Source organism: Mizuhopecten yessoensis, unplaced genomic scaffold (genome assembly GCF_002113885.1).
Source record: "Mizuhopecten yessoensis strain PY_sf001 unplaced genomic scaffold, ASM211388v2 scaffold4301_1, whole genome shotgun sequence".
In the NCBI taxonomy this organism is placed as follows: domain Eukaryota; kingdom Metazoa; phylum Mollusca; class Bivalvia; order Pectinida; family Pectinidae; genus Mizuhopecten; species Mizuhopecten yessoensis.
In genome coordinates this window covers 463944-489940 of record NW_018405476.1, presented here as the reverse complement: position 1 = coordinate 489940, position 25997 = coordinate 463944, and the positions used below count along the sequence as shown (strand labels likewise).

General features: G+C 35.9%; 1 protein-coding gene across 3 annotated transcripts in view; it reads left to right on the top strand.

The window, feature by feature from the left end:
* LOC110448788 (protein Hook homolog 3-like) overlaps positions 1 to 22124 on the top strand; it is a 39217-nt gene extending 17093 nt beyond the window's left edge. For all 3 annotated transcript variants that reach the window (XM_021495226.1, XM_021495225.1, XM_021495227.1), the window contains 12 exons: positions 3774 to 3853; positions 4677 to 4741; positions 5212 to 5295; positions 7005 to 7047; positions 7259 to 7344; positions 8232 to 8396; positions 9296 to 9432; positions 10094 to 10234; positions 10875 to 11175; positions 12064 to 12174; positions 15940 to 16011; positions 16386 to 22124. In XM_021495226.1, the coding sequence (XP_021350901.1) occupies positions 3774 to 3853; positions 4677 to 4741; positions 5212 to 5295; positions 7005 to 7047; positions 7259 to 7344; positions 8232 to 8396; positions 9296 to 9432; positions 10094 to 10234; positions 10875 to 11175; positions 12064 to 12174; positions 15940 to 16011; positions 16386 to 16526 (1426 nt within the window). In that variant the 3' untranslated portion in view covers positions 16527 to 22124. The remainder of the gene's footprint in view (positions 1 to 3773; positions 3854 to 4676; positions 4742 to 5211; positions 5296 to 7004; positions 7048 to 7258; positions 7345 to 8231; positions 8397 to 9295; positions 9433 to 10093; positions 10235 to 10874; positions 11176 to 12063; positions 12175 to 15939; positions 16012 to 16385) is intronic.
* Positions 22125 to 25997: the final 3873 nt, after the last annotated feature.

Sequence of the window (25997 nt, the reverse complement as noted above, 5' to 3'; positions counted from 1 at the left end):
AATTCGTCAGCAATGTTAATCTTGTCATGAGATCACTTGTAGGAGTTGGTCAGCATTGTTAATCTTGTCATAAGAGCACTTGTATGAGTTTGTCAGCATTGTTAATCTTGTCATAAGATCACCTGTATGAGTTCGTCAGCATTGTTAATCTTGTCATAAGATCACTTGTATGAGTTGGTCATCATTGTTAATCTTGTCATAAGATCACTTGTATGATTTGGTCAGCATTGTTAATCTTGTCATAAGATCACTTGTATGAGTTCGTCAGCATTGTTAATCTTGTCATAAGATCACTAATTGTATGAGTTGGTCAGCATTGTTAATCTTGTCATAAGATCACTTGTATGAGTTTGTCAGCATTGTTAATCTTGTCATAAGATCACCTGTATGAGTTCGTCAGCATTGTTAATCTTGTCTGAGATCACCTGTATGAGTTCGTCAGCATTGTTAATCTTGTCATAAGATCACTTGTATGAGTTCATCAGCATGTTGTACCATTGAGTGTGACCCCCACCACAGGATAGAACAGAAATACATTAAATGTATAGCAGTGTGAAAAAACATCTGTGTATATGTATTTCATTTATCTGGTTTTATTATATTTCGTTGTTTTTTTATATATATATTTATACACTTTGTGGCAATTTTTGGTGATATATATCCAGGAACTTTATTTAATTATTGTACATGTTCTATGGTTGAAATAAGCGTGTCTGTATATGTACCTGCTTATTGTAAATAAAGCACAGCACACTTCACGGCCCATATCAGTAAGAAGTAATGTTACAACCAAATCTGGCAAAATAGTATCTAGAATGTTGTGTCACCTGTGAAAATACAAAGTAATGTGATTTTATATCTACACCTGTAAGTTCAGGTTAAGAGTGTCAAAGATGGAGGTACAGTAGTCTAGTGGTAGGACGCCGTGATGGTGACTGAAGGGTTGCGGGTTTGAGTCACGTCACGTCACGGCACTGTGTTGTATCTTTAATTTGAGCAAGATACTTTACTCTGCTTGTTCCAGTCTACTCAGCTGTAAATGAGTATATGATTGGGCAGTGCTAGAATTGTTGAATGCTTAGCTTTGAGCGCCGAAATGGCAGCACCGGCTGTTACGTATACACTCCCCAGGCAGTTGAGAAAGGTATTGGCTGGTTGCAAAGGCCCATATAACTATGGATAATAATCTGTGAACTGCTTTGAGACGACCTATGAACTAGAATGTGATAAAGCGGTATATAAGAACCTCAAATTATTATTATTATCATTAAGATATTCCTCCTGGTTTGGCTTACTGTTTTGTTAGTCATATTAACATTTGGTTATAGCTGCCATTCTCAAAAGTGAAATTAATAGTCCACTTTCCCTAGATTACATTTACTGTAGAGTGATCTAAATTTACCTCTGGTTTATCTCCTCTCTGTACAGTAAAATGCTGTATAATACCCTTATAGTTCTAAAAATTTAATTCTTCTTGGATCTTGTAATAATTTAAATAAAGATATTTTAAACTAGTACGTATAACCATTAAAATTGAAATAGTTCTTGCTCTTTGTAATACAATATATATACTCTTTCTATTCTGTTTCTCATCCTTGTCTTACGCTAGATACATGTGTTCTTAGAATAATATAGAACTATATATATATATTTGCTAATGTTGCAGTTGGATTTGAATTCACAAATTTTGTAAATGCATTTAAATATTTGTAAATTTAAATACCCTAAGAATGCTATGCTGTTTTGGAAAGAGAGATCCCCTGTAGTATAGGTAGAGACTTTCTTGAAGATGGACGCTAACTTATTGTTGACGTTCTTAATCTTTATGTATGAAAGGAAGCAATTCATGAATAACAGAAACAAAAATAAAACCGATAGAATCAGTAAAATTAAAAATACTTCATATTTTGCTCTTTCAAATGCATTCTTGTATTTGCAAAAGAAAATCCTAAAAAAGAAATCAGCCTGTATCAATGTGTTGAAGCCTAAAGTCGGGGTAAAAGTAAGTGTACAAAGCCTAAAGTCGGGGTAAAAGTAAGTGTACAATGCTATGAACAGTCCAGGATAGATAGATTTCATCAGATAATGTTTTAGTATTTATTTATATATAGAGGATTATTTTTAAACTCCATTCCAATGTTTTGCTAGACTGTCTTGGCAATGCTAGTAATATAAAGTAAGAATCATGAAAATAAGTTTTAATGTTTCACTAACACTATCAAAAACTAAGTAACAATCTAAAGTGAGGTAGATTTTGAGTGTAGAATCTGCTGCAGAACTGTATTACAAATATTAAACTCTTATAAGCCTATGTTTCTTAAATAGAAAGTACCAGTGTAGCCGAGTGTACACAGAAATGTGTTTACAAAGAACATACAACATACTTTGCAACTTATTTACCAGCTTATTTTCTCCCAACTCTTGATATATGCAGTAGCTGTCTTATTTACTATTATATAACATGTACAATGTATGGAATATTGCTTACAACATATACAGTACTGTATATCTTTTGAATACTGTGGTTTCATTATATTTATCTATTTTTATTAATATATTCAGATTTTATATCTATTTGTATTAATATAATGCTTTTCATCATGTATTATAGTGATACATTTTAGACAATCAATGCAAGACTCTTCCATTATTTTATTACTTTTGATATATATACATGAAAGTAGATTTTTTGTACCTGTCATCATTAATTATCCAGTATTCAATGTGTACTACGTACCTTACTGGCCTTCCACGATGGATAGGCCTAATTGTTGTCAGAAATAATTGATAAAATTAAATTACATTGAAGAATAAATTTTGAAATGTTTTTAGTAATTGATGACCAGAAAACCCCTAGATGATCTGTTCCCATATGTAGTGATTTATGAAGCTGTTTAATAAACTGAAGTCTGATGTCCTATTTATTGATCTAAAGGAAATCTCTGACATCTGAATCACATGACTTTTACTGCATGTACAGAAACTACTCCGATTATAATATTGATTATGACATGATAAAAACTAACATTTTGCATTTGTACAGAAATAATTGCGACTGTAAAATTGATGATCAAGACCAATTAAACATTTTGCATTTTTGAAAATTACGATATACTCTAGTTTTACAGAAAACATTTAATATGACATGTCTAAGAGCAAGTGTATTAGTAATTTTACTTTCCATGAATCTGTGGTATTTATTATCCCCTCGCAACAAAAGTTCTAGGGGATATAGGATTCCGCCCTTACATATGTTACACTCTTTGCAGTCATAGCTCTATAGCGACATCATTTCTCAACGGAATTTCATGAAACTTCATACAAGTGTTCGGTATGACAATACCTTAAACTCGTTCGCAATTCAGCTAACTGCGTTCAAGGTCACTGTTACTATTTTTAAAAACTCCTACATAAAACACACAATGTGTGAATGGGAGGGGATTTGTATCACTTGTGATGCCTTGTTAAAGTTTATTTTAGGACACTAAGATTTACATTCATTTGATAATATACTGTTTACATTGAAAATGCCTACAAGCGATGAGCTTATATCTAGTATAGATTTGTGGGTTTCTGTGAATACCTACGTGATAGTAGACAGGGTAGATATGACAGCAGATTTTGTGTAGAGCCAAAAATGATCATTAAGTGTTTCCTCTTTGAAGACAAAGCTTTATTTCAGGAGAAATTGGCCACTTTGACCAGTGTGTACCTGTGCCTGTGTTAATTAGTAACCTTTGGAATAAACATGTCTATTTCGTTATGTTTTACAGTACTCCTGCTGGTAAAAGGTTCCAACAACTACAACAACAGGTTGATAAACTACAGGAAGAAAATTTTAAACTCGATTCCAGTAAGTAAATTATTAGTGAGGCAACATTGTTCTATACACATATAAGCAGTTTTGATTGATTTTATTCTTGCTTTTTGTTGAAACTGGAGTGTGAGCATGCACTTATTTAATGAAAGACTGACATGGTCCTAGGGAGAGTATTGTATACTTTGTACATCAATAGATATAGACAGAATTGAAGTTTTACAGACATTTGTGCAACATACGTATGGACTTAATTTACATTTCATATGAGATTCATGCAATGAGTGCAGATGTTTTCATTTTACGATGGCTCTATTGAGCTCAAAATTTGAGACCAGCTATAATTAATTGAAATCAAATTTAATATCCTTAAACCTACTTAATACTTAATAAATATATGTAATGTAATAATAATATACAACATTTGATATAGCACCTTATCTAGCTAACATAAGCCACTCTAAAGCGCTTTACAGTACATAGGTATACAATTAGCATTTACATTAATCAATTCAATTTTGAGGAATTCGCAGGAGCTGCCTTATCGGGCGCTAACTACGAGTCCTATGCCACCTGGCTAATATGTCCCTGTGTGTATGCCTGGGTGTGTGCTGGAGATGTTATGTGTTCTGTATGTATTTATATTTTGATGATGTCTTCAGATATAAAGTTTACTAACTAAGCTCTATCACTATTTGTTTTCTTGATCTAAATACATGCCACTGATCATTTATGAATACACATATTCTAATATTATCATATACCGACAATGTCATGGCATGGTTTGTGCTCTTCATTATTTTCATGTGAGCTATAAATAAAGATGGAATATACTTAAATTAATAACACTTCATTGCAGGTCGAGATGATTTGAAAATAAAGTCTGAACTTCTAGCAAGAGATTTTTCTGAAATCAAACAAAAAGTAAGTGAATTTCAGAAAAAATGTATTTTCTAAAAGAAAGAAAAATGAAAAAATCCAGGTGATTTTGTGTTATGACTCTTGGACAATTGTTCATTTCATATGTTATTACTTGAGTTTATTGGGTATTTAAGTCAGTAGATGTACATTGTTGTGTGTAACTTATTTTTCCCTGATGCATACTTACCGAATCTCCCCATTTTGGAGGGAAACTCCTGATTTTAGCCCCTTAAATTGAGCATTTTCCACCAGTGAATTTGCTTAAACATTCCTATTTTCTAAGATCTGATGATTTCACCTGAAAGAACAGCTCAAAAGATGCTTTTTAAAAAGTAAGATGCTTTTTAAAAAGTAATTTTTCCCTATGTCGTACATACACACATTTTAAGATTCTGAGCATGCTTAATCTCTCCCATGGAAATTTCAAAAAGTATGCAGTAATTGTAAAACTGATAACATTTTTTTTTCGTCAGAACGTGGAGCTCATGGCAATAGCAGATGAGGCACGGTCTCTAAAGGACGAGGTGGATGTCCTACGTCATACGTCAGAACAAGTCGTAAGTATATATATAGTGGTTGACTCCTCTTCAACTGTTCTATGCCTCATTAACTTTAATCCCCTTGAGAGTTCAACAAAAATATTTCATTTAGTATTTTAGTTTCAAATCATTTTGATTCTTGGTCAAAATTTCAGTGAACTTGTTATTAAGGAGAAACCAATGAGATATTTAATGAATAGCTAGACCCAAGGCTAAATGATGTCCAGTGTTCCACTATATCCTGTTGTGTGTCTCTCTGTTAAAATACCAGCCTAATTCGATATCTCTAGCTCTTTTGGTAGAGCTTCAGGCTAGAAATTAGAAGAGCAGTAGACAAGAGGTCTCGGTTTTATAACCCCCAGTGGAGGCATGACGCATCACATGTGAAATTGTAGGGGCAGCTATATCGTAAGGATGAGGTCGTGGTTGTGTCTCCACAGACTGACAAATATCAGGAATTATAAAATGTTGTTGTGATACTTAATGAGTGTACACAGATATATATTTGCTCTGATATTTTGTGGATTGATCAAGTTGCAGTAACATTAAAGGAATTGTATCGGAGGCACGAAAGTCGTAGTGGTAGGACGCCGGGCTCGTAACCGAAGGGTTGCGGGTTCGAGTCACGGCATGGCTCTGTGTTGTATCTTTGAGCAAGATACTTTACTCCGCTTGTTCCAGTCAACTCAGCTGTAAATGAGGACGTGGTTGGGCAGTGCTAGAATTGTAGAATGCTAGCTGTGAGTGCCGAAATAAGGGAGTTGAGAAAGGCCCAGGATGATGGTATTTGGTCAATAACATGCTGGATGAATGACCTTCGCCTATATTCAAGGTCACAGGCATCTTCGCTATCCAAGTGTTCGCTTCGTATACACTCCACTCACCCTTGGCGGATATAGCCGTGTTTTCATAATTCCCTCCACTGCCAACTAGTGGATATACCGAGTTATCGCTCTTCTCCCAATAAACTTTTAACCATTCAGAATGACCATTACATACACACTCCATCATTGTGTTGACAAAAGCATGTGTATGTCGAAGCGGAGTATAAATGACAGAGCAATATAGAAACAATCCAAAGGTAGCACACATATTTCCGCAGGTCATCATTTACATGAGGCACGTAGTCAAGTCATGATCAGTCCATCTGATAAGTTTGTCTCAAACATAAAATTATACTGATGTACTGATACGTATTTCACAGTATTTTCAGAGTATTTATTAAAAGGACTATAGTTTTGTAATATTGAAAATCATAATCTGTCAAAAGACTTTTCTCTATTGCTACAATTGCAAGTACATATGAACTTTATTGTCTGGAACATGGATTAATTTTCATGGAATGAGTTTTGATGCCATTTTCAGCTTCAAGGATTTATTTATGCATGGTTTATGATAGCTTTACAGTCTAATATTACAACAATAATTATATTTATATAGTAATTTCACTTCTACCATTAAATTCAATCTTCTAATTTTTTGGTTCACTGACATTGACTCAGTGCATGACCCATTTTTCCAATAGCACATACTTTCTATTGGTATCACTTAATTAAGTATTTACCGTACCAGAATAATTTATGAACCGCTTTGAAACAACTTACGAACTAGGGTGTGATAAAGCGGTATATAAGATCCTCAAATTATTTTTATTATTATTATTAATAGGGTAAGAAAGTAGTAAATTTCATCAGGCATTATATATATTTTGTGTTTTTCATTGCCAGTCCAAGTATGAATCAAGTATAGAATCTTACAAGAAGAAATTAGGTAAGTTCTAAAAATCTTGTGTGCTTTTCCCATTTTAACTAGCACTTTTTATTTTAAATGGCAATCTTATCTGGTATGTCTTCATAATGATAACTATGTTATATATATACTATGAATCAATATAACTTATTTAAAAATAATAAAAAAAAATTATCAGTGGCTTTGTCTCAATTAATGTACTAATTAGTAAAGTGTACTTGGTGACCTACAGATGAACTCAGTGACCTGCGAGGCCAGGTGAAGCTGCTTGAGGAGAAAAACACCAAGTATATGACAGAACATCTAGAGTTAGAGGAGGTAAGTAGGATATGTAATCCCTCCCGTAATCCTCCCCATTAAGGCTGGGGTCTGAGCTGGACAAGGCAGACTTCAACACATCATGCTTCCCTTTCTAGGAGCCTTTCCCCAAGGGAATGGAGAAGGTACCAGGTACAAAAACAACATATCTTGTAAACACAATGTGCCACACACCTTTTTCTGTGCTGAAATTTTGTCTCAAAATCTAAAATTTCCCAACTTTATGTTATATATCTGGAGTTCTAAAGTGATATGCAATTTCATTACCCTTGAATGTTATACATTGGTAAATTAAATTTCAAACCTTCTAATGACATCTGAAATCGAAATCTGGATTGTTTTCCTTGCATAAGTTTAACTTGAATTTACTGAATATTGCTGATTCACCATCAGGAGTTAAAACAAAAGTAGGTAAGTCAGATGGAGCATCAACACCAGGGATTCCGTAAATGTTCTGTAAGTTTTATTAGTTTACATGTTTCGGATGGCTAGGCCAACCGTCATCAGAACAAAACCATCATAAACATGTAAACTAATAAAACTCACAGAACATTTACGGAATCCCTGGTGTTGATGCTCCATCACTCGCCTACTTGTAGTTACCTCCCTTTGGTGGAGCTCTACTAGAATACTTTGGTATCCAACTCGGATTCCTCCACTGGTACATTAACCGAACACCACCCACAGGACGTTGGATCTCCTTACCCAATAATTGTATTGGTGTACTAATACCTTTATCTATTTCTACAACAGGAGTTAAGGATCTCCTTACCCAATAACTGTATTGGCGTACTAATACCTTTATCTATTTCTACAACAGGAGTTAGGAATCTCCTTACCCAATAATTGTATTGGTGTACTAATACCTTTATTTATTTCTGCAACAGGAGTTAAGGAAGGCATCATCACTGAAACAACAACTTGAAGGCTACAAACGTCAAGTCCATGAGTTACAGAACAAACTCACCGAGGAAACTAAGCGGGCAGATAAGGCAGACTTTGAGGCCAAGCGTGCGCAGGATAAAATGTCTACCCTTCAACGGGAAAAGGAGGTGAGGCTCACAAACTGAATAAAGTCTCAAAGGTGCAGTTATAGGACAAGTGGTGGTATCTGTAACAATGTAGATTTAAACGATTCAATCTTGACTCCAGCAGCTTATACTTGATAACATTCATTGTATGTAATGTTTATTATTATCCCCCGCTTTCACCAAAACGGTGGATATTAATTTGGGTTTGTCCGTCTGTCCCTCTGTCACGCTTCGTTTCCGTGCAATAACTACAACAAATATCAACCCATTTTCTTCAAACTTGTTCACAGGGTTAAATGCCTTAAGGACTCGGTCAAGTTCGATGACCACTTTCAGTGGACCCTATTTGGCAGAGTTATAGCCCCTTGAATAACGAAAAACGTCATTATCTGCTGCGCTTCGTTTCCGTGAAATAACTACAACACATGTTAACTGATTTTTTTCAAACTTGGTCACAGGGTTAAATGCCTTAAGGGCTCGGCCAAATTTGATGACCACTTTCAGCGAGCCCCATTTGACGGAGTTATGGTCCCTTGAATAACGAAACAGGGTTCAACGCATTAAGGGCTCGGCCAAGTTTGACAACCACTTTAATCGGACTCCATTTGGCAGAGTCATTATCTGCAGTTTCCACTTAATAAGTCTAGCAAATGTAAGATAAGGCTTTTTTTCTTCAAGTTTCAAGCTATACATTATGTCTCAACAGCACGATACTCACATGTTTAAACCTAACATCAATAATGTTTACCTACAATATGTCCTGAAAGCGGGGGATATAAATTCCACGAATTTGCTTGTTTACCTTTGCCACTTAATGAAGCAAGAATTAGTTATTTTGATATTATTTTATGAACAATATACATAGCAGAACTTGTAAAGATATAGTATGGCAGTGTAATGAGTGTACTATGTTACTACAGAGGATGGCAGAGGAAAGAGACTCGCTGAGGGAACTCAACGAGGAGATGAAGCTAACACAGCTACAGAACATGGAGGACCCCGGCCAGATCGCTACTTCACCCAGACTCGAGATGTTGTCACTGCCTCCAGAAGTCAAGTCAGTCCAACTGATAAGTTTGTCTCGAATATAAAATTATACAGATGTTCTGACGTGTATTTCAAAGTATTTTCAGAGTATTTGATAAAAGGACTATAGTTTTGTAATATTGAAAATCATAATCTGTCAATGGACTTTTCACTTTCCACTTTCCAGACATATGAACTGTATTGTCTGGAACATGGATTAATTTTCATGGAATGAGTTTTGATGCCATTTTCAGCTTCAAGGATTTATTTATACATGGTTTATGATAGCTTTACAGTCTAATATTACAACAATAATTAAATTGATATAGTAATTTCCCTTCTACCATTAAATTCAATCTTCTATTTTTTTGGTTCACTGACATTGACTCAGTGCATAACCAATTTTTCCAATAGCACATACTTTCAATTGGTATCACTCAATTAAGTATTTACCAGTCCAGAATCAGCTATTGCAAACAAAAAAATTAAAGGGGGAGGGGATTATGTCGAAACATTTTCAAACATTAAGTTCAACACACTCATCACCCCACCCAATCACACACGCTTAATATTGGTAAGAATGTCTACCTTTTCCACGAACCTAACCCCGATTTATATTGATTAGATGTGGCTAGTCTTGACTTAACTTACATGCAATATGTTAAATAAGTGTATAGTATCACTAATTGTAGGGAGAAGCTGCTGAGGCTGGAACATGAGAACAAGATGCTGAAGCTGAGGACGTCCGAGGACAACAGTGAACAGGCACCCATGTTACAGTCGATGCTTGATGATGCTAATGCTCGCAAAAACGAACTCGAGACAGAGTTACGGTCAGTCTGTGTGTGCAGAATGATTTACATGTGTCAAAACTCCTCTCTCCTACTAATGCAGAAAATGATGATGGTGATCAATTTCAAATCGATTAAAATTTCTTCTGTATAATGCCTACACATTATATCTAACATGATTTATTAATATAAATTGATTTATTGGTAGTCATGTAATTCTATGATATGTAGATTCAGGAACACTTGATTTTTGGAGTACAAGTAAAAACTATATGGTCTTGAATTGGTAGAGTTCTGAAATGTCTTGAAATCATATGACCATTTATAAACAAATATTTAAAACTTTATTTACATTTTAATTCACATTAAAAAATTAATAGAACAGTACATTAGATTGATAACAAAGCTCAAATAATTTTATGAGTTTTGAGATGAATATGATATATATTGACAGTAACAATTATATTGTAAATGTCAAGATATTGGAATAGTACTATGTGTATAATTAAAGTGTTGGTTATATGTACTTATATAAATCCTGTTTTACTGCTATAGTAATACAGAAATGACTTGTAATGTACATTAGCATTGTTGGTTTAAAAAGTATCAATTCTCATTATCTAGACAGAGAATGATAAGGTTCCTGTACATATATCAGTGTATTTACATTGTCTTGATACAGGATAGCCAATCAGCGTATAATGGCTTTGGAAGCCCAAGTTGAAGATATACAAGAGAGTCAAACCACCACATCTAATGAGGAAATGCTGGAGATGCGGAAAAAACTTAACGAGCAGATTAAACGGACTCAAGATACTGAAAATGTGGTTAAGAAAAATAAAGAGACAATAGGTGACCTGGAGGCTAGGCTAAGTAGTAGTGTAGATAAGGTTCAGGAGCTACAGGATCAACTCAATAAGAAGGACGACGACATGAAATTAATGGAGGCTAGGTATAAAAAGTATCTGGAGAAAGCCAAGTCGGTACGTACACACTGGGCTGGTGCTTACAACACTACTGTGGTGTCCCTGTGATTGCTGTATAGTTACTGTACTAACCAAGTTCAACCCCGATATGTTATTGTATAACTGTGTGTAGTATTCCTGTATATTTGATTCTTGACAGTTTGCTGTTTGCAGATTAAGAATGAAAGTCTCAAATCTAACACATTGATAGTAGCATGTCAGATATGACTGTATTGGAATGAATGTAATTTGTGTCTATCAAAGAATTGTGTTATTTATTTTTATTTTTCCTTATTTTATTTTATTTTGACAATTTTTTTCGCTGGTGTCTACCAACGAATTGTTTCTCCCCAATGACTAATCATATAATCAGGTGTGTCTGTTGATGCAAAATAGTCAAAATACTAATGACTATCAGTCTATTTGTAATGTTTGGTTTTTAAATGATTATCTCCCTTCGCATGTCGTGGTTTCTCTCTTTTCCTGCAGAAAGCCTTTGACAAAATATCGTAATTTATTTGTAGAACTTTATCATTGTGCTTCCCCTACTTAGTAAAGACACTGTGTATACCTTATAACTAGGACTACAGTTTGCCTAATCTTTTGAACTTTAAAGTCAAGATTTTTGAAAAATCTTTTACCTACAAAGAACGTAATAACCACGTTTGTATGGTATAATAAGTATTTAAATTACTAGAAAACAATAGAGTAACTCTCAATCAATAGTAATCAGCTGCCATTAAAATTAGGATTGTCAAAACACCACAAGTGCAACTAACATTTTTCCAAGAATATCGGAAAACTTAACCATTGATTGCTTATGATCTCTTACATACCTATCAGTATGTCAGTAATGACTCCTGAGACAACCCAAGTCACAATGTCTGTCCTGTTTCTCGTTGCTAGGTGTTCAAGGCTATAGATACCAAACAGAACACAGGAACTGTCTCCGAAGTGACAGTGACGGCCTTAAAAAATCAACTGCAGGAAAAAGAGAGACACATTGAACAGTTAGAGGTAACCTTGTCCATTTGGTTTCTTGTTTTATTGTGCTGTCGTTGACTGTTTGATTGATTTTAATGACTTGAGCATGATGTGTGATTTGATTTCTTCATCAGGTGTGTTTATTTATTGAAACTTAGGTGTTAAATCATTATATTATATATTGTACCAAATAACTAATTCACCCTTGAAGACACATTTGAACTCATCCAATTCAAAGGTTAGTTTAGTTCATTACGAAATTTCAGGGGTGAATGAGTTGAATCAGTGTTGATAAATGGAAAGCTATTGGACTTAGTTTATTACATTTTTAGGAGTGACAAAAATTACAGGATCGTACAAAAGTAGTATTTGCAGTAAAAGTTAACTTTAACCAGGACAAAATATTTTGGTATTTGGTGTCCTAATTATTCAAATATCAAACAGCTGTTATAGTGCCAGTGGTAGCCATAGTAGATGTATATAGTTCATAACCCTAGCAAGTCTCAATGTTCTTTGACTGCCCATTAACAAACTCAGTAATTGCCTGTTTCTTGATTTAAACCAGTTTTAACATCAATTCAGAGAATGATTGCTTTTCATACTTTTCACATGTATATAAAAAAAAAAATTCACTCCTTCAATAAGGTACATCAGTTTGGAAATATGTGATATCAAAGTTTTACTTTATGCACAAACAATGTACATATTAAATGTGTCACAATGTTTCAAGACCGACTGGTCCATTTGTCAAGCTGGGACTGAGTGAGATGGTCCCTTTGTCAAGCTGGGACTAAGTGAGATGGTCCCTTCGTCAAGCTGGGACGGAGTGAGATGGTCCCTTTGTCAAGCCGGGACTGAGTGAGATGGTCCCTTTGTCAACCTGGGACTGTCAATAAGGTACATCAGTTTGGAAATATGTGATATCAAAGTTTTACTTTATGCACAAACAATGTACATAGTAAATGTGTCACAATGTTTCAAGACCGACTGGTCCATTTGTCAAGCTAGGACTGAGTGAGATTGTCCCTTCGTCAAGCTATGACTGAGTGAGAGGGTCCCTTTGTCAAGCTGGGACTGAGAGAAATGGTCCCTTCGTCAAGCTATGACTGAGCGAGATGGTCCCTTTGTCAAGCTGGGATTGAGTGAGATGGTCCCTTTGTCAAGCTAGAACTGAGTTAGATGGTCCCTTCGTCAAGCTGGGACGGAGTGAGATGGTCCCTTTGTCAAGCTAGAACTGAGTTAGATGGTCCCTTCGTCAAGCTGGGAGGTACATCAGTTTGGAAATATGTGATATCAAAGTTTTACTTTATGCACAAACAATGTACATATTAAATGGGTCACAATGTTTCAAGACCGACTGGTCCATTTGTCAAGCTGGGACTTAGTGAGATGGTCCCTTTGTCAAGCTGGGCCTGAGTGAGATGGTCCCTTTGTCAACCTGGGACTGTCAATAAGGTACATCAGTTTGGAAATATGTGATATAAAAGTTTTACTTTATGCACAGACAATGTACATATTAAATGTGTCACAATGTTTCAAGACCGACAGGTCCATTTGTCAAGCTGGGACTGAGTGGGATGGTCCCTTTGTCAAGCTGGGACTAAGTGAGATGGTCCCTTCGTCAAGCTGGGACTGAGTGAGATGGTTCCTTTGTCAAGCTGGGGCTGAGTGAGATGGTCCCTTCGTCAAGCTGGGACGGAGTGAGATGGTCCCTTTGTCAAGCTAGAACTGAGTTAGATGGTCCCTTCGTCAAGCTGGGACTGAGTGAGATTGGTCCCTTTGTCAAGCTGGGACTGAGTTAGATGGTCCCTTTGTCAAGCTGGGACGGAGTGAGATGGTCCCTTTGTCACTCAGTCATCAATGTACATATTAAATGTGTCACAATGTTTCAAGACCGACTGGTCCATTTGTCAAGCTGGGACTGAGTGAGATGGGCCCTTCGTCAATCTGGGACTGAGTGAGATGGTCCCTTTTTCAAGCTGGGACTGAGGGAGATGGTCCCTTTGTCAAGCTGGGACTGTGTGAGATGGTCCCTTTGTCAAGCTGTGACTGAGTGAGATGGTCCCTTTGTCAACCTGGGACTGTCAATAAGGTACATCAGTTTGGAAATATGTGATATCAAAGTTTTACTTTATGCACAAACAATGTACATATTAAATGTGTCACAATGTTTCAAGACCGACAGGTCCATTTGTCAAGCTGGGACTGAGTGGGATGGTCCCTTTGTCAAGCTGGGACTGCGTGAGCTGGTCCCTTTGTCAAGCTGGGACTGTGTGAGATGGTCCCTTTGTCAAGCTGGTACTGAGTGAGATGGTCCCTTTGTCAGGCTGGGACTGAGTGAGATGGTCTCTTCGTCAAGCTATGACTGAGTGAGATGGGCCCTTTGTCAAGCTGGGACTGAGTGAGATTGGTCCCTTTGTCAAGCTGGGACTGAGTTAGATGGTCCCTTTGTCAAGCTGGGACTAAGTGAGATGGTCCCTTCGTCAAGCTCGGACTGAGTGAGATGGTCCCTTTGTTAAGCTGGGACTGAGTGAGATGGTCCCTTTTTCAAGCTGGGACTGAGTGAGATGGTTCCTTTGTCAAGCTGGGGCTGAGTGAGATGGTCCCTTCGTCAAGCTATGAGTGAGTGAGATGGTCCCTTTGTCAAGCCGGGACTGAGTGAGATGGTCCCTTTGTAAAGCTGGGACTGAGTGGGATGGTCCCTTTGTCAACCTGGGACTGTCAATAAGGTACATCAGTTTGGAAATATGTGATATCAAAGTTTTACTTTATGCACAAACAATGTACATAGTAAATGTGTCACAATGTTTCAAGACCGACTGCTCCATTTGTCAAGCTGGGACTGAGTGGGATGGTCCCTTTGTCAACCTGGGACTGTCAATAAGGTACATCAGTTTGGAAATATGTGATATAAAAGTTTTACTTTATGCACAGACAATGTACATATTAAATGTGTCACAATGTTTCAAGCCCGACTGGACCATTTGTCAAGCTGGGACTGAGTGAGATGGTTCCTTTGTCAAGCTGGGACTGAGTGAGATGGTCCCTTCGTCAAGCTGGGACTGAGTGAGATGGTCCCTTTGTCACTCAGTCATAGCTTGACAATGGAACCAGTCGATCTTGAGTAAAACTTTGATATCACAATTTACTCCTTTTGACTTTAAATACTGGTAATAAGTTTCATAAAAAATATCTAGAAATGTTGTTTGTCTGTCTTGTGTGTTGTTAATGTCTTAAGGTAAAAATATTTACACTTGTACATTTTTAATGTTTATGGATGACCGAGAGGACAAGTTTAGTCACTGCTGGGTCATCCTCGATACTCCAGGGGTTACGCTCACATTTACTCTCTGCACCCCTGGAATATGTCATAACAAAATTGATGGCACATGGCTAGCTTTTCGATAGGTATCAGGTAAAAAAACCTAACCAATTGCTAGGCTGATCACTGTCCTTTGAAGATTACAGAGAAGCAACACCTAACTTCAAAGCCAGTAAATTTTACTGTTATGCGACCGCAAAATTCTTTTAATGCAAATCAAAAGATCAAACTAGTCATCTTGTCAAATCCACAAGGTGTGGAACACAGAGCCATCAATTTTATGATGTTCTAGGGTTGCAGAGAGCGAAAGTGATCCTAACTCCTGGAGTATCGAGGATGGGGGTGCACGTGGGTTACCTTGTGCAAAGAAGCATATAATTTCACCAAATTGATTCAATGTCATGGTATCAACCACTTTTCTATTGTACATTGTACTACTACATTTTGCTTAAAGTTATGTTTCTTACTTATTCCAGAAAGAAAATGACAAGGCTAAAAATATACGAGAACAAGAGGAGAAATACATAGTATCTGCCTGGTACAATCTGGTAAGTTGTCTTCAGTCTTTATCAAGTTATCCAGTATAACCAGGAAACAAAGACGATACAGACCATATTTATCTGCAAATAAGCCCCCACCTTGAAAAAGATTGACCAAAATTAGGAAGAGGGCTTAATTGCAGGCACCCACCCTCTTCCCAGGACATTTGCCAAAGTGAGGAGGGGGCTTATTTGCAGTCAAATATGGTAGCCATGGAATGACTTGTCTGTGAACTGTCTATATCAATAGATAATGAACTGAGCACAGTGTTTATAACAATCCTTAAATGACCGTAGCTGTTAATAGGATGTTTAACAAAATAAACCAAACCAAATTGACAATGTCCAATATTTATGGGAGTGTTCAATGATTTGTGTTTCAGGGAATGCAGTTGAATCGCCAGGCTACAGAAGAGAGGTTGGCCAACGCTTCAACTGGACAATCATTTTTAGCTAGACAACGACAAGTGCATTCACGTAGAACTCAGTCTATACCCAACTCCCATCCAAATTCAACTCGGTGAAACAAGCCTATGTTTTTTTTAATCTGCCTAATTAAAAACCCTACTGCAATGACTATATATGTTAATACCCAGTCAGTGATGATGTATCGTCTCAGATTGTCTGAAGCAGTCTCTGGTGACGTATCGTTGGATTGTCTGAAGCAGTCGTGGTGACGTATCGTCAGATTGTCTGAAGCAGTCTGTGGTGACGTATCGTCAGATTGTCTGTAGCCGTCAGTGGTGACGTATCGTCGGATTGTCTGAAGCAGTCTGTGGTGAAGTATCGTCAGATTGTCTGTAGCAGTCTATGGTGACGTATTGTCGGATTGTCTGTAGCAGTCTGTGGTGACGTACCTTGGATTGTCTGTAGCAGTCTGTGGTGACATATCGTCGGATTGTCTGTAGCAGTCTGTGGTGACATATCGTCGGATTGTCTGTAGCAGTCTGTGGTGACGTATCGTCAGATTGTCTGAAGCAGTCTGTGGTGACGTATCGTCGGATTGTTTGAAGCAGTCTGTGGTGAGGTATCGTCGGATTGTCTGTAGCAGTCTGTGGTGACGTATCGTCGGATTGTCTGAAGCAGTCTGTGGAGACTTTTGATGACACCGCACGTCACCCCACAAAGCAGTGTACCATCTGTATTAGACACATAACATGGGAAATCTTCTCATTCAAGGAAAGGCATGTATTGGCAATTATCATGGGAAAGTCTTGTTAAAGAAATGTGACTCCAACTCATAAACAATTTTTGTGAACATCCTTTTGTTGATAGGTCCTACCTACATATTGATAGTCAACCGCCGTCACAGTAAAGGCTAGACTCCTTCCATTACCCATTGGTGGATAAGCCATACGAGGACAATCAACACACTCCGTTCATGCTTGAAGAAAAATCAAATGGCAAAAACAGCTGATTAAATCTCAATTTTATATTGAAAATAAAAAGATTCCTGTCTAATACTAAGTTGTTAACATTAGATGTGAAGTAACTGAATTAGCTTCTCAGTTGACACCTATTTGGGTTCCCTTACAGCAGGATTACTCTGGCCTAAAATGTGATTTATAATTATCAAACAAACAAAGGTTGTACATGCATATGGGTATCTATATATCTGAGTTGTAAAATAAAATCAATCTTGACTTTGAACAAAATCACTGGTGCTGTACGGCAATGTTAGTCGTGATTATTGAGAAATCCACATGTTTAGTAATTAACCTATTTTATCTGTCTAGATAAATTTTCAAACAGGAATGCTGAAGAAAAATGTACTACATTCTGTCAGTTTCATTTAAAAGTGTTACCCTATTGAAGTTTCTATGTTTAAGTTTAATTAAAATTCTAATAATTTAACAGGTAAAGCTTCAGTTGATGTAGGATAATGCTGAATATATAAACTAGACAATGTGTTATTTGCATATGACAATACAACACTGTTCTTCAGTCTAAACGTGATATGGGTCAGATACTCATCTAAAAAAATATTTCATACCAATATTTGGTGTTTTTTACTCTAATACCTGTTTTTCTATGTGACAGGTAAGATCAAAATGAAATCATTTCTTCCTCTCATAGAATCTATTTTCACTTGTGAACTCATTCAACAGACAATTTGTAGGTAATGACTAAATCACCTCTTTATTGAATCTGACATTTTTTGTGAATGTATTTTAAGATGTGTCATAAGAAATATTAAGTAAACAATATAAACTGGAATAATAGTTTGAGCTTTTGGTTCAAAAACTAGCTTGTCAACCTCAACTCTGGTTAACAGCTGTATATCATATGCAATCAACACCGACATAATTCATTAACATCTGGATTGATGATATTTTATGAAATCATTATTATCAGACACTGCCATTTTCATCAGCAACAGTAACACAAGGAATTAAGTTTAATATCATATTATGTAAATATTTAAATGATGAAGGGCGAATACACTTGCTAGTGTTTGTGGCATGCAGAAAAAATATCGAGGACAAAATCAGCCTGATATGAACTATGGGAATGAAACAGCAAACTATCATAATCTATGCAGTCTGTATATTAACAGTTATAAACAGTTATAAAAAGGCCGAAGTTTTTGCTGTTTGTAGCTTGATGGTATCTCGTATCAAAATTACAAATGAGTCATTTCTCAATTTGTACCTAGCAGCTGTGACGTTACTGTATTTATTTTATTAAAAATGTCTGCCAGATGTTGTTTGTAGCTGTATATAGTCATGCATGACTCATTATTTAGACGTAGGTCCAATTGTTCAAAGTGTGCTTAGCTTATATTAATGAGTCATTAAAAATCAATTAAAAGTGTGAATTTTGAGAAATGACTGAAAAACAAACATTTTGTTGTTTCCTATCTATCACTGCGATGATGTTAAATCTTACATGCAATTTAAGTTTTGAATTTCAATATTTTTGAACTTTGCCAAGGGGAAAACCTTTTGGCATTTTGTTGTGGTCAAGCTAACAAAACTTTAAACAAACTGGGCCTAGTAATACAGTAGTAGAAGATTTCACTTTGATTTCATTTTAATGGGTCACATTTATTAATACTAATTGTTCGTTATAGTCATGATATCGTGGCCAGTTTATGAATCTCACCAAACTTTCCATAAGGAAGTTACCTGTTGTACAATTTACAAAATAGATTATAATTAAATAAGTTGTTGGGCTGCTCAACTTCAGTTAAGTAATCAACTTGATGTAACGCTGTTCAAATTCAATTTGGTAAATTACTCCAGCATGACTAAAATGTTCACTTTCTACTTTTTATATTCACTTTTTTTATATATGAAACCTTGTATTATCTTTTCTTCCGATTTTCAAACATATTGAAGGAATGTAAAAAATGTGATTTTTTTCCGAAAAAATGTTTTTAGATATTTTAGCGGGGTTTTCTTCTCTGTGTCTGTAAATAGGTATTTAGAAGTATAGAAATGGATGAGACCTGTGATATGTTGCCAGTCAGTGAGATATTACAGACCTGTGTGGTGCTAGACTGGTCAGTTGATAATGTTCCAGGGCTATCTGTGATGATAGAGGTCATTGGGGGTCGCAATGACGTCACTTTCATGTTGATGTTAATTCTGAGACATAATAATGTACAATGTAATCCCAGTAACTTCTCTTTGCCATTTCTGTTCATATAGTATTACACTATTTGAGTGGATAGGCAGGGGGAGGGGGTGTTTGTTATGTTTTCAGTAGCAGGATCGCTCACTTCTAGCTATTCAGAACTGTTTATATTACGTGAAATATTTTTTCCCATGTAAGTTAGCATGCATGTATTATCAATCCCATGTATTATTTGCATATTTTGTTATTTGGAATGTAAAAATCTAATGCAAGTTTGGAGTTGTTAGGAAGTTATAATTGGAAAATAAAATCCCACATAGTTTGTAATATCAGAAAGTTTGACTGCAATTTCAGTAATAATGGCATCAGTTTTATTTAATGTGTTCTTTGAAAATGATTTGTTATATATGGTGATGGTCAAGTTTTCTTCAAAGAAACAAATCTGAATACTGTGATGGCTAGTTATTTATGATAATGAGGATGATAATATAATGATGACTATAACTTAATTAGGAAATGTTCTTAAAAGTGAACTGTTGTACTCTTTGGGCGTGTATGAAGTTGTCGCCACCAAGGATATGTGCAATTTTACTGTGTGTTACCAGTGTTGTTGATGTTTGGCATTACAATCAATAGTTATTTACAGTTTTGTTGTAGACCTAACACAGCAGCAGGAGAAAATACATATTAAAAGTAAGGTCATACATTACAGTGACTCGGTATTAACAATTTTATGTATATATGTAGCAGGTATAATAGAGTATAGTTATATAATAGTTTAGCTACGATAGGAAAAATAGAAAGATGAGGGTCAAAGAGAGATATTAAGGTAAATATAAGACAAACAGAGCTGTGTACACCTGATGTCAGGTATCTGATATATCCTACGTTTATAATGGTTTCCGTTACAGTTAGTGCTTTCATTGACTTAAGGCTTGATTTATCATAAACATAAAACATAATCATGACAGTAAGGAAATTCTACATAAGAATTAGATGCTTAAGAAATTAGTGAAGGTCTCTTAATGAAATTAAGGGATCATCATTTAATTAAGGTATCTTCATTAAATTTAGGTATCAATTAATGAAGATTTCCTATATAATGAAGGTTTCTTACATTAATGACATACAGGTATCATCAATTAATGAAGGTTTCTTATATTAATGGCATACATGTATCATCAATTAATGAAGGTTTCTTATATTAATGACATACAGGTATCATCGATTAATGAAGGTTTCTTACGTTAATGACATACATGTATCATCAATTAATGAAGGTTTCTTATATTAATGACATACAGGTATCATCAATTAATGAAGGTTTCTTACTTTAATGACATACATGTATCATCAATTAATGAAGGTTTCTTACGTTAATGACATACATGTATCATCAATTAATGAAGGTTTCTTACGTTAATGACATACAGGTTTCATTGATTCCCCCACAAGTATTCTGCTCCATTTTTTATCACTTGTGTAATATTTCAATGATCACCTCCTATATCACTGTACCAATCAAAATGTACATTGTTGGATACCCTGTTTATCACCCACTTCACCATGATATATTGATCACACAGTGCTAACTCTATAAGATCATCACTTCCCCTTCCTACACTGTATCATGTTTACATTTAGTAGCTTTTGTAATTATATGTTTTATATGTCGGCTGTATTCTTTTTCCCGTTTTCTGTACCTAATAAAATTTGAGAGAGTTACATAAGAAATTCAGTTCCAAAAAAAAGAGGTTCATAGCCTACAGCGCAACAATGTGATAATTATCGTGATTTATAAATTAAGTTAAATACCTGCCTCTGGTTCAGTAGTAATTACCCCACTCTATCATCCATTTTGACAATGCCAAACAAGTGATCTTACTTACCGATTACATGAAAATAGAAAAAGGATACAAAACTAGTTTATGGTGCTGTTGGAAGGAAAAATTTGGACATTTATTTAAAATATTACTGCCGAACTTCATTTAATTCTGAAGATAATCTGGCCTACTGTACTTAAACATATAGATTACATAGTGCCCTGCGTATCCCATGTCACATTGAAAGACCACCCAATCATATACCCTGTAACCAATACTTTACATCGCGTCAGTTAATTAAAGATTTAAAGAAATGACGCCCAAGAAACTAAATTTTGCTCATGATAAGCTATCATTATTGCTGTAGTTTGGAGAACCAATTGGTCAAGACCTCAATAAGATAGTAATATGAAAGTATACTTGCAATGTATTAAAGATGTAATACGGATGGCTTTGCATGATTGGACGTTACGGATGATCGTCCCTAACTAACTATTACAGAGTATGATACTGGGGACGGTTGTTTCACAGCAGTAAATAACCGTCTGGTGGAGGGTTATAATTAACGGGTTTATTTTGTAACTAACTTAATTACACCAACAGAAACATACGCAAATAGTACTATTCACGTATTGATTTTAATCTTGTATTTCAGGGTATCTGATATCATGTTTTTTAAAGACCAAGCGATTTGTAATAAAAGATACAGCATTATATCTATGTATGAGTTCAGTTGTTATCATTTACTGTAGTAGTCATGAAACATCTTTACCAAAGTTTCAAAGTATCTGTTTCAAAATGTATGGGCTCCTGTGATGGTATCTGAAATATGCAAAGTACTCACCGTTGATACATGATTTATAATGGCTGTTGAAAGGATGAACAATTCTAGATTAAGACCAAATGTTCCAGAAGAGTAAGCGTCTTCTGAGATCAATGCGATAATGATGGTGCCCATAACACTTGTCCAGTCTCCATCAACCTCGAAACTGACAAAGTTTGTCTGTTAGTCTATTCGAGCAAGTCCATGTTTATCGAATCAGCTGCGACTCAAAAACATCATTAGTAGGGAAGCAGAGATGTTAGGTATTGTTATCAAAGACAACGTATCAATATATCTGAAAATCAAATTTTTGGTCTTTGATAAATTCACCCTCGTAAAACAAAAATAAGTCGGCCTAAAGAAGAGAAGTGCTTAGTTTGTTATTTGTCTGCTAACAGTCTGCGTTAAAATATCGCCAACAAACTCCAACTAGGAATTCAGTTCACAATTTCATCCTCATTGTATTTGGTCTTGCTCACAAAATATGCTCGAAAAAAAATCACAGCCATTTCTAACGCTATTCCCCCCTTGGAAATAAAGAGAAGGAAGGCGCTCGTGTACATAGTGGAAACGTCAAATGATCTAATTGGGAAACGATGGTTTTGAGGAAATAATGCTCAAGATGAATCATCGTGTCGTATTAAGGCGCATACTAGCCAAGGTCGTCGGTCATTGAATGTATTTGGTTACATGAAGGGAATTATGATTTTCGAAAGCCAGGGATGATGATATTTAGCCAATAACATGCAGGGATGAATGGCTACCAAGTTTGTTCAAATGAATAACCTTGACTTATATTCACGGTCACAGAGGTCAATTAACCTGAAAAACAAACTTTCGAACAACTTCTTAATAAATAAAACGCTCAGAGTGATGAAATTTGACCTGTTACATGCTTGCATAAAGCGCTACCAAGTTTGTTCAAATTAATGACATTGACCTATATTCTAGGTCACAGGGGTCAAATATGTTTAATTTCTACAAACGACTTCTGAATAAGAGCTTGATTAAGAGCTACCAAACTTGTTTAAATGAATGACCTTGACCTATATTGAATGGTCACAGGGGTCAAATATGTGTAAAACCTTGAAACAACTTCTTCTAATTTACCAAATTGTCAAGTATGTAGATATTAGGCCAGAAACATGCTGGGATGAAGGGATACTAAGTTCAAGGTCACAGGGGCCAAATATGTTTAAAACCTTTAAACATTCCATATTATAGATAATGTAAATTTATTTTGTGGACCAGTATCAAAGACGACCGTCGTCGTCCGTTATTATTTCAAATTTTGAAATAAAACGAGAATATTACAGAAAGGATTTCAATAAAACTTCATGGATATGTTCAGCACATGGTCGTGACTAAGCATCATTATGTTTGTAATCGGTCAGGTATACAAGATAGTCGCCACGGCTGCCATCTCGATCAAGATGGTCGCCGCGACCACTTTTTTGAAAATTTGTTTTGAACTTAAAATAAGAGTTTTGCTGAAGTGATTTCAATGAAACTTCGTTAGAATGCTTACTACATGATCACGACAAAAAAATGAAAATCTGTTTTGAACTTAAGCCCTGGTCCTGTTTAAGGGTTTAAATGTTAAACTTCATAGGGATGTTAGGTAATTAGCCTTGACTAATTATAGTGTCAGATATCTGAAATAGTCGCCACAGCCGTCAGCTTGAACATTTTATTTGATTATTACTTTTAAGAATTGAACGTTTTTGGGTTGGTTGAAAACATGTAGGCACCATGTATCCCATATAACACAGAAACATTACATTTTGTTTCTTTCAAAATAACGTCTCTATCTTTTTCATCCCAAACTGATGTCCTCGCTGCTTATACCCTACTGCTTTTATTGTAATTTATAATATTTAAAACTTATTATCAAAATTAGCATTTTCACAAAAGCCCACGAAATTTATCTACGCATCTATTTCTACAATATCCCTGTATACATATACTGGTCTCGCTCCACTAAGCGACTGGCATATAATTACAACACAACGCACATATCTATTTTGCCGCTAGCTCTCCGAAAGGACGTAGGATGTATATGTATACATGCATATACTGTTCCCCTCACGTGACCGAAAGGCCCCTGTGCCTCTTTATTTTTTAATGTTACTCATTGTGAGTGTTGCCCTTGCTACCACAGTATATCAAATCTAGGTATTGTGCAATATCATACCCAACCTCGTTATTGTGGAAGCATAATTTCCGCCTTAGTGGAAGCAAACGTACGTGCGTGCCAAGTGTCCACGGAGGTCTTGGTACGTCTTGCTTTACTGTTACGTATCGGACATGTTTCCTAGGCCCGACCTGTGGATGATGTCGGACGGCTCGGCTGATCGAGATGGTCTGTGAGGCCGTGCTACATTTGTCATCCCATCTATTGTAATAAGGATTGGTAATGTTGAATACTGGATAGAATTGCGCCAAAATAAAAGCCATTAAAGCAGATACTAAAACCGATATATCGCTGCCAACCCTTTCGTTTCGGACAACCAAGCAGACGGTAGTTAATCTAATGCTGTCTTAACCAACAATCACATTGACGTCGCCAATAACAGTAGATCCAGTGCTAAGATGTCGGAAATCGGTTACTGGAACTGGATCCATTTTCACATCTTGGAAAACGTATCGATGATATATATGGCTGGTAATTATACCAAATATAAACACTGTTTTTTCTAACAGGGATAGTGCTAGAACGTTAGATAGATATCATGTTAGACACATCAGCAAGTGTCGAGTAGTATGTGCAGGTACCATGTTGTACCTTACACGTGTACCGACAACGACTGCAGGCGAATTAAATACTTCATATTGATTCTACATGTGTGAGATCGCTTGTTTGATTTTTGTGCTTTTTTATATTTGCTCATTTAAACTACAGTATTTCGGAACGCCAAGTGCTTGCGGTCCATGTACTTAAAAACATCTATTTGGTGGTAGTACAATCTGTAACTTCAAAATTCCAAATGAGGCGTGTGCATACAGGCTGTACCTATAATCACATAGGCCTCAGTTAATCCCTATGCAATCGTTATAAGGGGATCCCGATCTCGAATGATTACCTCATCGCTATATTACATTTCCACTGAATTTTCTCTCTAAACTGTACAAGAAGAAATTACGTTCGCATAGGGTTAGCAACACAATTTGATCAGCGTCATTTTGAAGCTTCTCCTCCCGTCTCGAATAGCATGAGAAACCCGTTAGAAGCAAACATTTTGGTGACGTTATATTAGGCTGTTCCAGGAATCTCGTATCGAAAACATAAGTGATTCCCTGTGTTATATGCCGGAATGACATTGAAAAAAAACACCTTTTCAATCCTGATACATTTTATGTAAAGATGTAGCTAACATAATGTAAAAAAGAGGGATTGAAATTGATAACTTTAGAAAACAAAACAAAACCCTCAATACATCATTTTCATCGACAAATCTTAAAACTCAGTACAATGAAACCCAACATAGCTATTTGTAGTCTAACCGCTACATAGTAATGGGGGTTAAGTTCATAACTCAACATACAATACAAAGATTCTGGGGTTTTTTTCAGTACAGCCACGTTTTTTCTTTCAAATATCGTTCAAGAAGACGGATATTCACGACCCATTTCTCCAGTATCGTCAAGTTCCTGATAGAGTCAACCTCTAATTATGTGAAGAATCATCAATGGTATCATCAATATTAAGCGTGATTACTTCAAACGTTAGATCCCCTGCAGACCAGAATACCACACATTGGTACCACTGT